Genomic DNA, 13097 nt, shown 5'->3' with positions numbered 1-13097 from the left:
TTTTTATGATAATCTACATTAGAATATTTTTTCTAAAAACAAACAATTGTTTGTTATTAAACAACGAAAACGGTAGCTCAATAGTTTTACAGCCAACTTTCACTATATCTCAATTAAATGCCAACTCAACTATCGACAAAAATGATTTGTTACAAGAAGCAACTGAGGCTTTGGATGCTACCAGTAGCACTTTTTCATATCCTTTAAACACTGCTAAAATTAATAATTTATCTACTTTAAATACTGCAAAAATACTAAATTCAAGTTCTTCAACTTTACAGGTAAATTTTAATGATATAATTTATACATCAAACAATGTGTTATTGACCGGTACTGGTACAAACTATTATCAAAATTCAACTACAAAGTTGATGGCCAAGAATGTCACATTTGACACTAACTTATTAAAATCAACAAACGAATTTCTTTATCAAGATTTTAACTCTACAATTATTTTATTACCTAATACAATTAGAGCGAGTAGCAGCTATATAGTAGATAGCAATATATTGACTTTGAATACTCAAACGTCATTGGTAGTATCTATTGCGGTAGTATTGCCTTCATTAATGCAACCGTCAATTCTATTTAAAACAAAAGCATCAAAAAACGTTGCAATCGTCAATAAAAACTGGAACCAGTATGAAAGATTTGTTATTTGTCAACAACAAGAGAACGCCTGTTTAAACAAAGGAGTTTGTTATAAGTCTTCTACTAATAAATTTTGCAAGTAAATTTTTTTAATTTATTTAGAGTTTTTTTTATTTTTTATTATTGTTGGTTATATTTTATTAATATATTTGTTTTTATCATTTCTACTATTGTTTTAGTTAGATAATTTTTACGTTGACATAAAAAAGTTTTTTAGATATTATGTGCTTCATAAACTTATGTGTTTAAAAGTTCTATAAAAACGCTTGTGCGGCTACGTAACCTCTTTAGATCTTTGCGGTAAGCGATGAGCGCGGTTTTAAGAGTTAATCGTAAAACATTATTTTAAATAAAAAAACTCATGGTTTGTAGTGGTTCAAAGATTTATTCAGTGTTAACATGTAGTTTAAAATAAGAAAAAAACTTCAGACTTATTTATATTGATACAGGCGTAATATAAACTTTTAAATTTACTATACTCATCAGTACCATTATTACTAAAGAACAATACTGTTAGTATTTTAAATGAGGGTGATTTCTAAAAAATGGTTTAATGAGGATAACTTGCAGCCTTCACAAAATTTATTTTCTCAAAACTAAAAGTTTTTACTTCATATAAGTTAATAAAATAAAGTTTTTTTCACCTACACTACCCACCCACAAACTACCCACCCACAAACTACCCACCCACAAACTACCCACCCACAAACTACCCACCCACAAACTACCCACCCACAAACTACCTATTACTTTTATTTTTAACTTTTTGCCCCCCCCATTTTTGATTTTTCAAACATTTTTTATCAAGAAAAAAACAACAGTTTTTCAATTTCAAAAAATATTTTCAGCTTTTTAACTAGCAATTTTGTGTCAACATTAACATTTAAAACATCTGGTTGTGCGAAAATGACAGTCTAATTAGTAAAATGTTCCTTTTTAGTTGTTTTTGTCTGTTTTAGATGCACTGGGGATTATTTTGGTTCACTCTGCGAAATCAAAGCATCAGGAGGTGAGATTTTAAACAACCAATCAAAATTTTTATGGTAAAAAGCTTTAACTGTAATCTTACAGTAACGACGCGTTTTTGTTTCAGTTATGGACAATGTCAATATTTGGTTAGGAACGGTTTGTGGGGGCTTACTTCTTCTTTTGATCATTACTACATTTTTTGTTTATAAGAAACTAAGGTAAGTTGCTTTAATATAAACTTCTTATCAAAATTAAAAGAAAATTTATTCTATTTGTTCTCAAGATATATATTGAATTTTATAACCAAAAACAACAAAACCTTTTGGAACATGCACATCGCATTTTAATGAATAAATTTGCATCTGAATATCTAATTATAAAAAAAAAGCTTATTGCATGGAATTAAAATAGAAAATTATTTTTATTTCTATAGCAAAGCAGATAAAAATAAGAAAAAGCTGGAAAATGAGCTTCGGTCACTGAAAATTCAACATGTTAAATTGATTGCTGAGCTTAAAGTCGGAAGAAAGCGATTTTCATCAAGTGAAAATAGCTTTAATTCAAGTGATTATTATGCGCCTCGACCATACAAACAAAGTTTATCAGATACAAGCAAAAGTTTTGAAATCTTAACTAATGTGGGAATTAGCACATCGTCAAAAGACGAAACAAAAAGCAAAAGCAACGAATGTATTTTTATTGATAACACGAGATGTCAAAGCAATGAAAAAATGAGTGCTGGAGACATATCAACAAATAAACAAATACCAGAACTTAATTTAAACAAAAAACGAAAAGGAATTTGGGCTCAGGAACAAGAGAGAAAAAAAGACTTATTAGTTTAATTTTGACAAATGCATTCAATTTTACTGATTGTTTTTATGCTGCTCTCCAAACCCCCTACTTTTTAACTTTAAAATCTTACTTTTGAATATCATTTGTTTTGATGGTTTTTCTATTTTTCAAATATAGTTTTCCTAAAGAAGTTCAAAAAAAGTCTAAAGCTCTAGTGAAAAATTAAAGATTTTAGAATAATAAAAAAGCTTTCAATGTTATGAAAATTTTCAATACTTGATTGTTTTTTTATTAAGATTGTTTCCTTGTTTTTAATAGCTAGTTATTTTTATACAATTGTATTTGTGCAATATGTTTATTGAAACTTACAAATACAGTAAACTTCCGGTTGTTCGAACTAGCACTTGTTTGAGTTTTCGCTTATTTAAAGCAATTTATGTTCCCGTTAAATTTTCCTTAACAAACTTTATTCGGTACATGGTTTTCAGTTATTCGAAGTTTTGTTTAATCAAAGTAAGTTCTTGTTCCCCTAGGAGGTTCGAATATTATATATATATATATATATATATATATATATATATATATATATATATATATATATATATATATATATATATATATATATATATATATATATATATGTATATATATATATATGTATATGTATATATATATATATATGTATATATATATATATGTATATATATATATATATATATATATATATATATATATATATATATATATATATGTATATATATATATATATATATATATATATATATATATATATATATATATATATATATATATATATATATATATATATATATTAGAAAAAGAGTACTTAATATTTGAAAATCAAAATTTGACTTGATTGACTTGCTAAATTTGAACGTTTTATTCAATACTTTCTTTATTTTAAATAGTGCAGTATTGAGAAATAAACAAAGCGATTTTTTGCAGTGTGTTCATAATTTCGAAACACTCGTTTTACAAACAATGTTTCAGCAGATTTTAAATAAACGTTTAAAATCTGCTGCAATAAGTTTTTTTATGATTCTTATGAACAAATTGTCAACAAAAATTATTGAAGAAAAAAATTTGTAAAAATTGAAATACGCAGAATTTTTTTGTCATTTACTCATAAATAACTAAAGTTACATGGCGACCGAACTATGGCGATTTTACGGTATTTTATCACCAACTCAATGAAAATATCTTATAGTTATGGGTAGGCAATTAGTTTTTATCGGCTAATATGAAAGCCTTTAACGCTATTTAAAAGGAACTACAACTTCAAGAAACTATAAATATATAAATAAATGAACATGTTATATATAAACATATAAAAAAAAAATATATATGAATAAATCTATTCTACTATATACTCTAATAAAAATTAGAATCATATATTGAAGCAACATTAATATTTATTCCTTTCACAGAAGCATTTAAACGATAGATATTTTGTTACACATAATAGTATAAATGACAAAAAAATTTATTAATGTCACCAGTTTTATTTAAACATGATCGCTTTGCGTGCCTTCTTCTTTACAAAGTTTTGGATTACTGTCTCAAAGTCTATATGAACTGCAATCCTAAATTCAATACTTAGCATAACCAGATTGTTTAGGAGACTCATACTCGTGGTATCGAGACCTCAGAAATTTTTTGAGATTTAAAGTTATTAATTAAAAGCATTTAACATTCCTAAAATTTATGCACCGAAAATCGGCTTTGTGAACTTTTGTTATGTGTTTGTTATTTGTCTTCATTGATGTCTTACTTGTTTCTTCATGTGTTTGTTATTTGTCTTGATGTCTTAATTGTTTCTTCATGTGTTTGTTATTTGTCTTGATGTCTTAATTGTTTCTTCATGTGTTTGTGATTTGTCTTGATGTCTTAATTGTTTCTTCATGTGTTTGTTATTTGTCTTGATGTCTTAATTGTTTCTTCATGTGTTTGTTATTTGTCTTGATGTCTTAATTGTTTCTTCATGTGTTTGTTATTTGTCTTCATTGATGTCTTAATGTTTTTGTTATTTGTCTTGATGTCTGATTGTTTCTTCATGTGTTTGTTATTTGTCTTGATGTCTTAATTGTTTCTTCATGTGTTTGTTATTTGTCTTGATGTCTTAATTGTTTCTTCATGTGTTTGTTATTTATCTTGATGTCTTAATTGTTTCTGCTTTAATTTGGCTGCTTTACTTATTTAATTCTTTTCTGTTCTTTTTTTTTTGTACAAAAGAAAGCTAAAATTTTTAGAAATCTGTTTTTCCGCGCTAAAACGAACTGTAACCCGTTTAATATCACACAGAATATTTGTTTTTGAAATTGGATTTCAAAGAGAGATTTGTCTACTTAGTTCATTTAGCATACATTTTTATTTTCTCACCTGTGTCTGGTAACGCTAGTGCATCTAAATAGTTTTATTTCTAAATGAAAGCTAAACACAACAAGCTTAACTTTGAACTAAACTACTTTTTAACTGTCACTAATTGCTACTACTGGTGAAAGCAAGCTCTATATATTTTAAACTTTCATATTTTAAATTGCTAACTTAAGTTGCATTACTAACTTAAATGATTTTGTTGTAAACAAAGTCATTCGATTAGCGAATGAAATGGCATTACTTTCCAATATTATGCAATTCCACTCCTATTTCGAAATCGTTTGAGTAATTTCAGAACCGTTATTTCAGCTACTTTCAGAATACTTTGCTTTAGAATAGAGTTTCAATTACTATGCACTGCAAAGATGGCGAAAGATTCGGCAAAGAAAATAATAACATTATAAATTTGTCTGAATGTTAATAACATTTTTACACTTGCACTTGAAATAATGATTTAACAAAATACCAATTCTGTCTTGCAATGAAAGACGTCTTTTTATTTTACATTATAGAAGATTACATTTTCTATGCCAATTACTTCATTCATGGTCCAGTTACATAACTTCTGTCAACTGGAATGAACTGACCCAGCAGTAATTAATACAGATTTGGAAGTAGTACTTAGCTCGGAGCAAACACCGTCAATTGCTAAACTTTATCTGCATAAAACTACTCGGGTATTTGACACATTTTAATCGGGTGAATTTTAGTTTTTGGACTTTTTTTTAAGAGCCACTCAGTACGTTTTAAGGATTCACCTACCCCCATCCCTCCTAATTTTAATCGAAGAATAGCTTCTGATTAAAATTATTCCCATTAATAAAATGCTAATCTGGGTCGTAAAAGTTATTAAGTAAAAAGTTATTTGCCAATTTGAAAATATTAAAGTGTAGCGAAATCTATTGTTTGTTTACTGATTAGTAAAGAGAATCATTATTCGATCGCTTCAACTTACGCAAAACTTATTTTCTTATATTCTAAATTCGCAGCAATAAATTTTATTAAATTCAATCTTTACAAATTTACCTTGATTACGAAGAATTTTAACTTCATCCCAAAGTTTTTTTCTCTCTTCTGTAGTCTCTTTGAAAAAGTTTAGTAGTTTTACTACGATAGTCCATGGAGTTTTTTCTTCTTTATACGACCCATTTTGATACGCTCGTTTCACAAACACTTTGCTTAAAACTTTATGATCGTTTATGAATATTTTTTTCACATATTTTTTAGTCACTTTCTCTTGGCGACTCTTTCAGACCATCGGTTCTTATGCTGTTACAACGAAAGCGGTTTTCTAAGTCAGTATTTTTTTTATTTATATTTTTAGTTTCAAGATCATATCCCTTTCTTATTTGTGTTAATTATTCCTTTATTTTTTTTCTTGAAAGTTGAAATTTTCTTTCACATCATTAACAACCTTTTTAATATTTTGCATATTTACTCTGTTCATATTTAATTCATTTTCTATTTTGTCGAGTCTATCAGTTTTAATCAGTCAATTATTTTTATATTCCCACTCATTATTTGTGTATCTTTTCTTGGTCTTTAAATAGACTTTCTGTTTCTTTGAGCAAACTTCTTTTTTGTTCTTAAAAATTGTTTGTGATAATTTTTCGATATTTTTAATTCTAATTTCCATTATTAAAATTAATATCTTCATTATTCATTGTCCATTTATTCATTTATTATTCATTGTCCATTTATTTAAATATATATTCATCGTCCATTCGGGATTAGATCTAAGCTGTTTAACGTTGTTTGTTGAAGTATTAACTGTGTATTTAATTAATTTTGGCTGTTAATTAAATGTGGCCCTAAAGCCCGGATCATGGTTTATAACAGGGGTCGGCAAACCGCTGCTTCGCGATTCGCATGCGTTTCTTTTATGGAATAGAATAATATTTAAATAAAGTACATAATTATTTTTATAATACTTCTGCCGTTTTATTCAAAAGCAAGTTTAGTTCCTTTAAAATTTTTTATTTGGATCTTCTTTTCAATGTGTTGCGATTGCCTTGTCCAAATGTTTCAGGAAAAATTATGGTCGAAGTAAAATAAAAAGTTCAGTATTACATCAAAAAATTAATATTAATAAATCAGATATATTTTGTTCTAATAAAACATCAAACAAGTTTAATAAAGACTTTACAAATGTTGGGATTAGTCTAGCAAATAAAATTATACCAACTTCTACATCATTTAAAACATATCTAAAAAAATCAGTAGATTCAACAATGTATGTTAGTGACTTAACTTTTTTTGAATTTGACGCAGCTTAATTTTTAAAATTATTTAAAACCCCTATATCTAACAAAAAAAGCATTACAAAATCTTTGTTCCTTATAGTAAGTTATCTTTAAATCGAGGAATATTTCCTGATATATTTAAACTTGCAAGAGTATACCCAATTTATAAAAACGATGATCACGCTGACGTATCTAACTACAGACTCATATTGGCACTTTCTGTTTTCTCAAAAATCTTCGAGCGTTTAGTTTGTAATCTTTGATTATTTCACGCAAAAATTTTTTTTTATCCAAAACAATTGGGATTTCAGAAAAACTACAACCAACTGAACATGCCATTATTGAATTAATTGATCAAATAAAAGATGGTTTTGAAAAAGTTTTTTACTCTCGGAGTATTCATAGGTTTATCCAAGGCATTCAAAACCGTTGATCACTTTATTCTGTTAGAAAAACTAAAATGGTACGGGGTATGCAATAAATTATATCATTGGATAAAAAGTTATCAATCTATTAGAAAAAAAATATGTTCAAAAAAAGAAATCCGGAATACTGAATATTCTGTGTGGAGTGCCTCAAGGATTAATCCTAGGACCGCTCTTATTTTTAATTTATGTTAATGATTTTAATAACGCATCAGTAAAACTAAATGCTATTAGGTTTGCAGACAATACAAATCTATTTTTATCAAATAGCAATATTAATGATCAATATCAGCATGTCAGCACATAAACATTGAATTAGAAAAACTAAATGATTGGTTCAGGTCAAATAAACTTTCTCTTAACGTTGAAAAAACACAATTCCTACCAATACCTTGTTTTATATAAAAACACAAGAAGATAACCCTCCTCTAAAACCGCCAAAACTTATTATAAATTATAAACGCATTAAAAAACAAGGTACTATAAAGTTTTTAGGAGTTATTGTGGATGGTCATTTATCATGGCTCATACATATAAAGTATATACAATCAAAAATTAGTAAAATCATTAGTATACTTGTGCTTAATTCATTGCTACATTACTTAAGCAAATATTAAGTGGGCAAGTTGTCAACCAACAAAACTTAAAAAAGTTCTTTGTTAACAAAAACATGCTGAAAAAATTATATACAACAAAAAACGGGGGATCACACTAAACCTTTAAAGATGGATATGAAAAAGATGAACATATATCAAATAAACATTTATCAACACCTAAGCTTTATGTATAAATATACCAATACTCTAACTCCTGAAATCTTTTTAAGTAAATTTAATAAAAATCTAAATGAGAATCCTCTTCTTTTTTTCTTATTTTGACTATTGGGGTCTATTTATAATTTTAAATACTATATATCCTATATTCACTATATGTAATATATCTTCTTTTTTGACTAATTGAGGATATTTGCACTTGTAAATAATATACCTTCTTTTTTCTCTACTTGCATTTTTAAATATTATCTTCGTTTTTACTGTTTTTTTTGTTGTTGATTTTTCTAATTGATTTATTTACCATATTTTACTCTTATTGTCATAATCTGCAAAAGTTTTAAAAAAATTGCAGTATTTTTAAAATTGCTATGATTTTGCAAACCTCTTCTAAAGGCATTTTACAACTTTATTTATTTATTTGTTTATTTTGCTGTAATAATTCATTATTACTTATTTATTCTACAACAACTCTGATGTAAAAATACTGTTCGAAACAATTAACACTGAACTAGAAAGCTTTAACCAATGGTTTATAGCTAATAAGTTATCATTACATTGTGAAAAAACAAGTTTTACTCTCTTAAAATAAAACAATTAACTAATCTTTCGTTAAAGTTGCCAAAACTGTCAATCAATAGAAATGAAATAAATCGAGTAAATCATACAAGGTTTTTGGTGAGTATATTTTGGTAATATTTGATGAGAACCTATCATGGAAAAAACATTAGTCTCATTGAAACAAAAATATCTTCTTCTATAAGTGCATCATATAAATCTAGGGCCTTTCTTGATTATAAATCACACAAAAATGCTTTACTTCAGCCTTGTTCATTGTCATCTTTCCTACGCTAATATTATTTGGATTAACACACACAAAACTAAATTAATAAGATTATAGAGCCCACAAAACCACGCATAGTTAGCCTTAACTAAATTTAGGTTTTCTGAATTGTGTCCAAATTAATTTCAAATGGTATTGTGTTATATTACATAGTTTAAGAGTGGATAATCACATAATCGGAATGTTTTAAATCATCAATTATTTACAAATATAACATTAAAAACTCAATGTGAACGATGTCAAAAAACCTCTAACAAAAACCTTAAAGTGTCTCCTGCTTTAAAACCTGTTATACGAGAGCAACACGTAATGAAGTAAGTTGATGTTGATTTAATTAAATTACCTGCATCAAATGGATTCAATTACGTTATTGTTCTTATTGATTATTTCTCTAAGTGGACTGAACCTCTTATTGACAAAACAGCAATATCAGTAGCATTATTTCTTTACAAAGTTATTTGCAGACATGGTTGTTTTCAAATACAAATAAATGACCAAGGTCGAGAGTTCGTAAATTCAGTATCTATTGCACTGCACGACATGACTGGAGTTCAGCAACGTATCACCTCGGCTTACCATCCACAAGCCAATGGCCTTGTAGAGAGACAGAATCAGACAATTAAGAAAGCCATTATCAAGGTCTTAAATGAAAATGTTTTAGGTTGGGTATCAGTTTTAGATGAAATCCTTTTTGCTCTACGTGTTAAAGTGCACGATTCAAGCGGGTATTCACCATTTTACTCTATGTATAACCGACAGCCTTGCCTTCCGATTGATGTAAAATACACAGATATACTCAATGGGGATAATTATGAACCTGTTTATGATAAAGAGGTTTTCCAAAAAACTTTACAAATGAAAAGAGGAATTGAGGAAAAAGCCATGAATAATATTGTTTTTTCATAAAAAAAAAAAAATTAGACTATGACAGAAAGCATGCAACGTCATCAAAATTTGTTGTTGGTCAAAAGATACTCTTGAGAAATTTTAAAAAAGATAATAGGAAAGGCGGGAAAATGACTTTCTCATGGCTGGGTCCATATAAGATACTTAATATTTTATCTAACTCAACATGCTTATTAAGGAACAGTAAAGGCGACACATTAAAAAAGAAATACTCTCTACATCATATTAAAACATTTGTTGAAAAGTAATTCAAAACTGTGTAATTTATCTACTGAGTGTGATAATCATGATGAATGTCACTCCAAATGAATGAAACATCCCTCCAAAGAAATTCGCCAAAAAATAGCTGAAAAACAAGGGCTCAAAATATTTATTATGCCAGATCTTACTGACAGAGAAGAAAATCATGTACCTTCCAAAATCCATGTATGCAAAGGTGATGGCAACTGTTTTTTTCGTGCAATTTCGTTTTTGCTGACAGGTTCTGAGTGTCAACATATACATGTTCGCAATGTTGTTGTAAAGTACATGATATTATATCTTGTTCCAGTCTCTTATCAGGATATTTAGGTGATGATGTGGAAAAGTATATCACTAAAAGTGGTATGGCTACAAATTGTATATGGGCTACAGATGCAGAGATCCTGGGTACTACAAATCTAATTTGAATTGATATTGCTGTGTGGTCATTCACTGGAGAGAAACTAGCATGGCTCAAATATCCAGCATCCGTTAAACTCGACCAACTAACAGCTAATACTATTCTTTTAGAAAATAAAAACAATAATCATTATAATGTTGTTTTGTCACTAAAACCTCTATAAAGTAAAAAATGTTGTTTTATATGATTTTTGTTATAAAATCCGTAATAATTATCTCATGATTGCATGTTTTTCACAACAAAGGGAACATAAATATTTATGTTCTCTGTTATTAATAGCTTTTTTTGTAATAAAACATTAAAAAAGTTTTGTCAAGAATCTCTATTTAATTAATAGCTATTTAATTTATTTTTAGATAAGATTTCGTCGCACAAATAAAGAAAATTACTTTACAGTAAAATAATAACGAGCGCAGTAATATTATAACGTTAAAATAATACTGCCTCAGTAATATTTTAACGTTATAGTTTTACCGCTAGGGAACCTTTAACGGTTGAAAGTTGCCGCGCAGTAAAATTTTAACGCAGTAATTTAAAAACGTTACACCGGTAAAACAAGTCTATCTACAAGAAATTCAGAGGGGTTTCCATGTACTAATACAGAGTTTATACAATTCATAAAATGTTGTGCACACTTAGGCTTTGAACCAGATTCTTTGAATTTTGTATAGTAGTTTTGACAGCTCTCGAAAGTTCTGTATGGAGCATTTGTCCAAGTTTCTCTTCTATTCCACTCACATACATAACAGGGATGAATTGAACTGCTACTTGGAGATATACCTGTCAGAATTTGACTAAGTTTGCTCAACTTTTTCAAGACTTGATTTTTCAAATAATATTTTAATGTTTAAATATCTTTCTGGGATTTCTGGAGCTACCAGAAGAAGAAATGAAGCATTTACTGACGAACCTTTAAATATTTTTTAGACCATTTTTATATAAAGACCTGCAAGCTGTTACCGGTTTTGTTTTAATGTAATCTATTTCAACTTTGCCGTAATTTTCAAAAATTTCATTGAGATTAACTGTATTTAAACAAAATTTAATAAAACCACTTCCCCCGTCAACAGCAATTTTTAGCAACTGATTCTTAGAATCAACACATTTAAGATCCAGGAGTAGTTTAACAAAAAGAGTAACATCATTGCAGTACGCTACTGTAATATTTTTATACTCCAAAGTTTTATCTTTGTTTTTAAATTCAAATAAAATATTTTCTTCGGTAAAAAATGAGAGAAGATAACTGTCCAAATCAGAGACACAGTCTTTCAGTCCAGGTTCTACAGCGTTTCTTCTTTTTTCAACAACTCTGTAATTATTAAATTTTGCATATTTTACAGCTGCAAGTTTTTAGTTTTCTGAAATTATATAAAAAATTATAACTTTATATTTCTTTACAACAGATATATAAATAAAATTTTACCATTTCGTGTTTTAGCCGGGATAGTCATCTTTGACCAGTCAATGTCAAAATTAATTTTCTGCCTGAGATCAACAACATTTGTTCTTTCAACTATCCCCCTACACCTTAAAAAGATAAGGATATGCTAGTGCTAAGCAAAATGAGATTTGATTCATTTATCAAATCTTATTTCTTTGAGTTCAACAAGGTATCCAATTTTTCAGTTATGTGAATGGTTTTACGTTTACGACAAATATACTTTTTATATATATTTATTTAGTTAAAAATCATTAAGTATACCAACCTTGGACACAATCCAGTAGGATATCGATCATTAGCAATGTTATAATCCGAAAAATAGCTCTAAAATTTAGAAATTATTTGGCTTTGGCTGTTTATTTTCATATGACATCTGTTCTTTTGATGATCTAAAATAGTCTGAGGATGTGATTTACCAATTCTTAATATTTTTTTAAACAAAATTTGTGCTATGATTGTCTTTTGCAACTAAATTTGTGGCAGAAAAAATGGCGGATTAAAGATGGTCGTAAAAGACAAAAAAAGCGCGAAAAAATGGCGCGAAAAAATCTTAAAAATGCCACAATTACTTAATAGGAGTTTTCTGATTTGGTGGACTGTCTACATAGTGATCAACAAAATATGCTCTTTCAGAAAACGTTGAAATTAATTTGGACGCAATTCAGAAAACCTAAATTTAGTTAAGGCTAACCGTGCACGCATGTAAAGCAGCTAACTTTTTAAAGAGATTAGAAAACCCTTCCCCTGTAATGAAATTACATCCGCGGTGCTCTGTGATAAGACCGTAGGGACTTCTTGGGGCACCTAAATAAAATTAAAAAAAAAAAAAAATACATGAATGTCCTAAATGTATCAAAACTTAATTCGCTTCAAATATTATCATTTATGTATAAATATAAGAATAACTTGCTGGCAAAACTATTTTCTGATACTTTTACATCGGTTTTTTCACAAAAATTGGAAAATAACAATATAAAAAACTTAAAAAGCACTTT

The 13097-nt window shown here is 27.8% G+C and overlaps 1 protein-coding gene across 1 annotated transcript; it reads left to right on the top strand.

Annotated features, from left to right (window-relative positions):
* Window positions 1–1550: 1550 nt before the first annotated feature.
* On the top strand, window positions 1551–2514 carry LOC136084419 (uncharacterized). The gene is made up of 3 exons (XM_065804413.1): window positions 1551–1660; window positions 1745–1838; window positions 2054–2514. Exons 2-3 carry the CDS (start codon window positions 1747–1749, stop codon window positions 2463–2465), a joined length of 504 nt encoding a protein of 167 aa, XP_065660485.1. The 5' UTR covers window positions 1551–1660; window positions 1745–1746; the 3' UTR covers window positions 2466–2514.
* Window positions 2515–13097: the final 10583 nt, after the last annotated feature.

Source organism: Hydra vulgaris, chromosome 08, assembly GCF_038396675.1.
Source record: "Hydra vulgaris chromosome 08, alternate assembly HydraT2T_AEP".
Classification (NCBI taxonomy): domain Eukaryota; kingdom Metazoa; phylum Cnidaria; class Hydrozoa; order Anthoathecata; family Hydridae; genus Hydra; species Hydra vulgaris.
The sequence above is the reverse complement of the archived record's forward strand: the minus strand, read 5'-3'. Positions and strand labels throughout refer to the sequence as shown.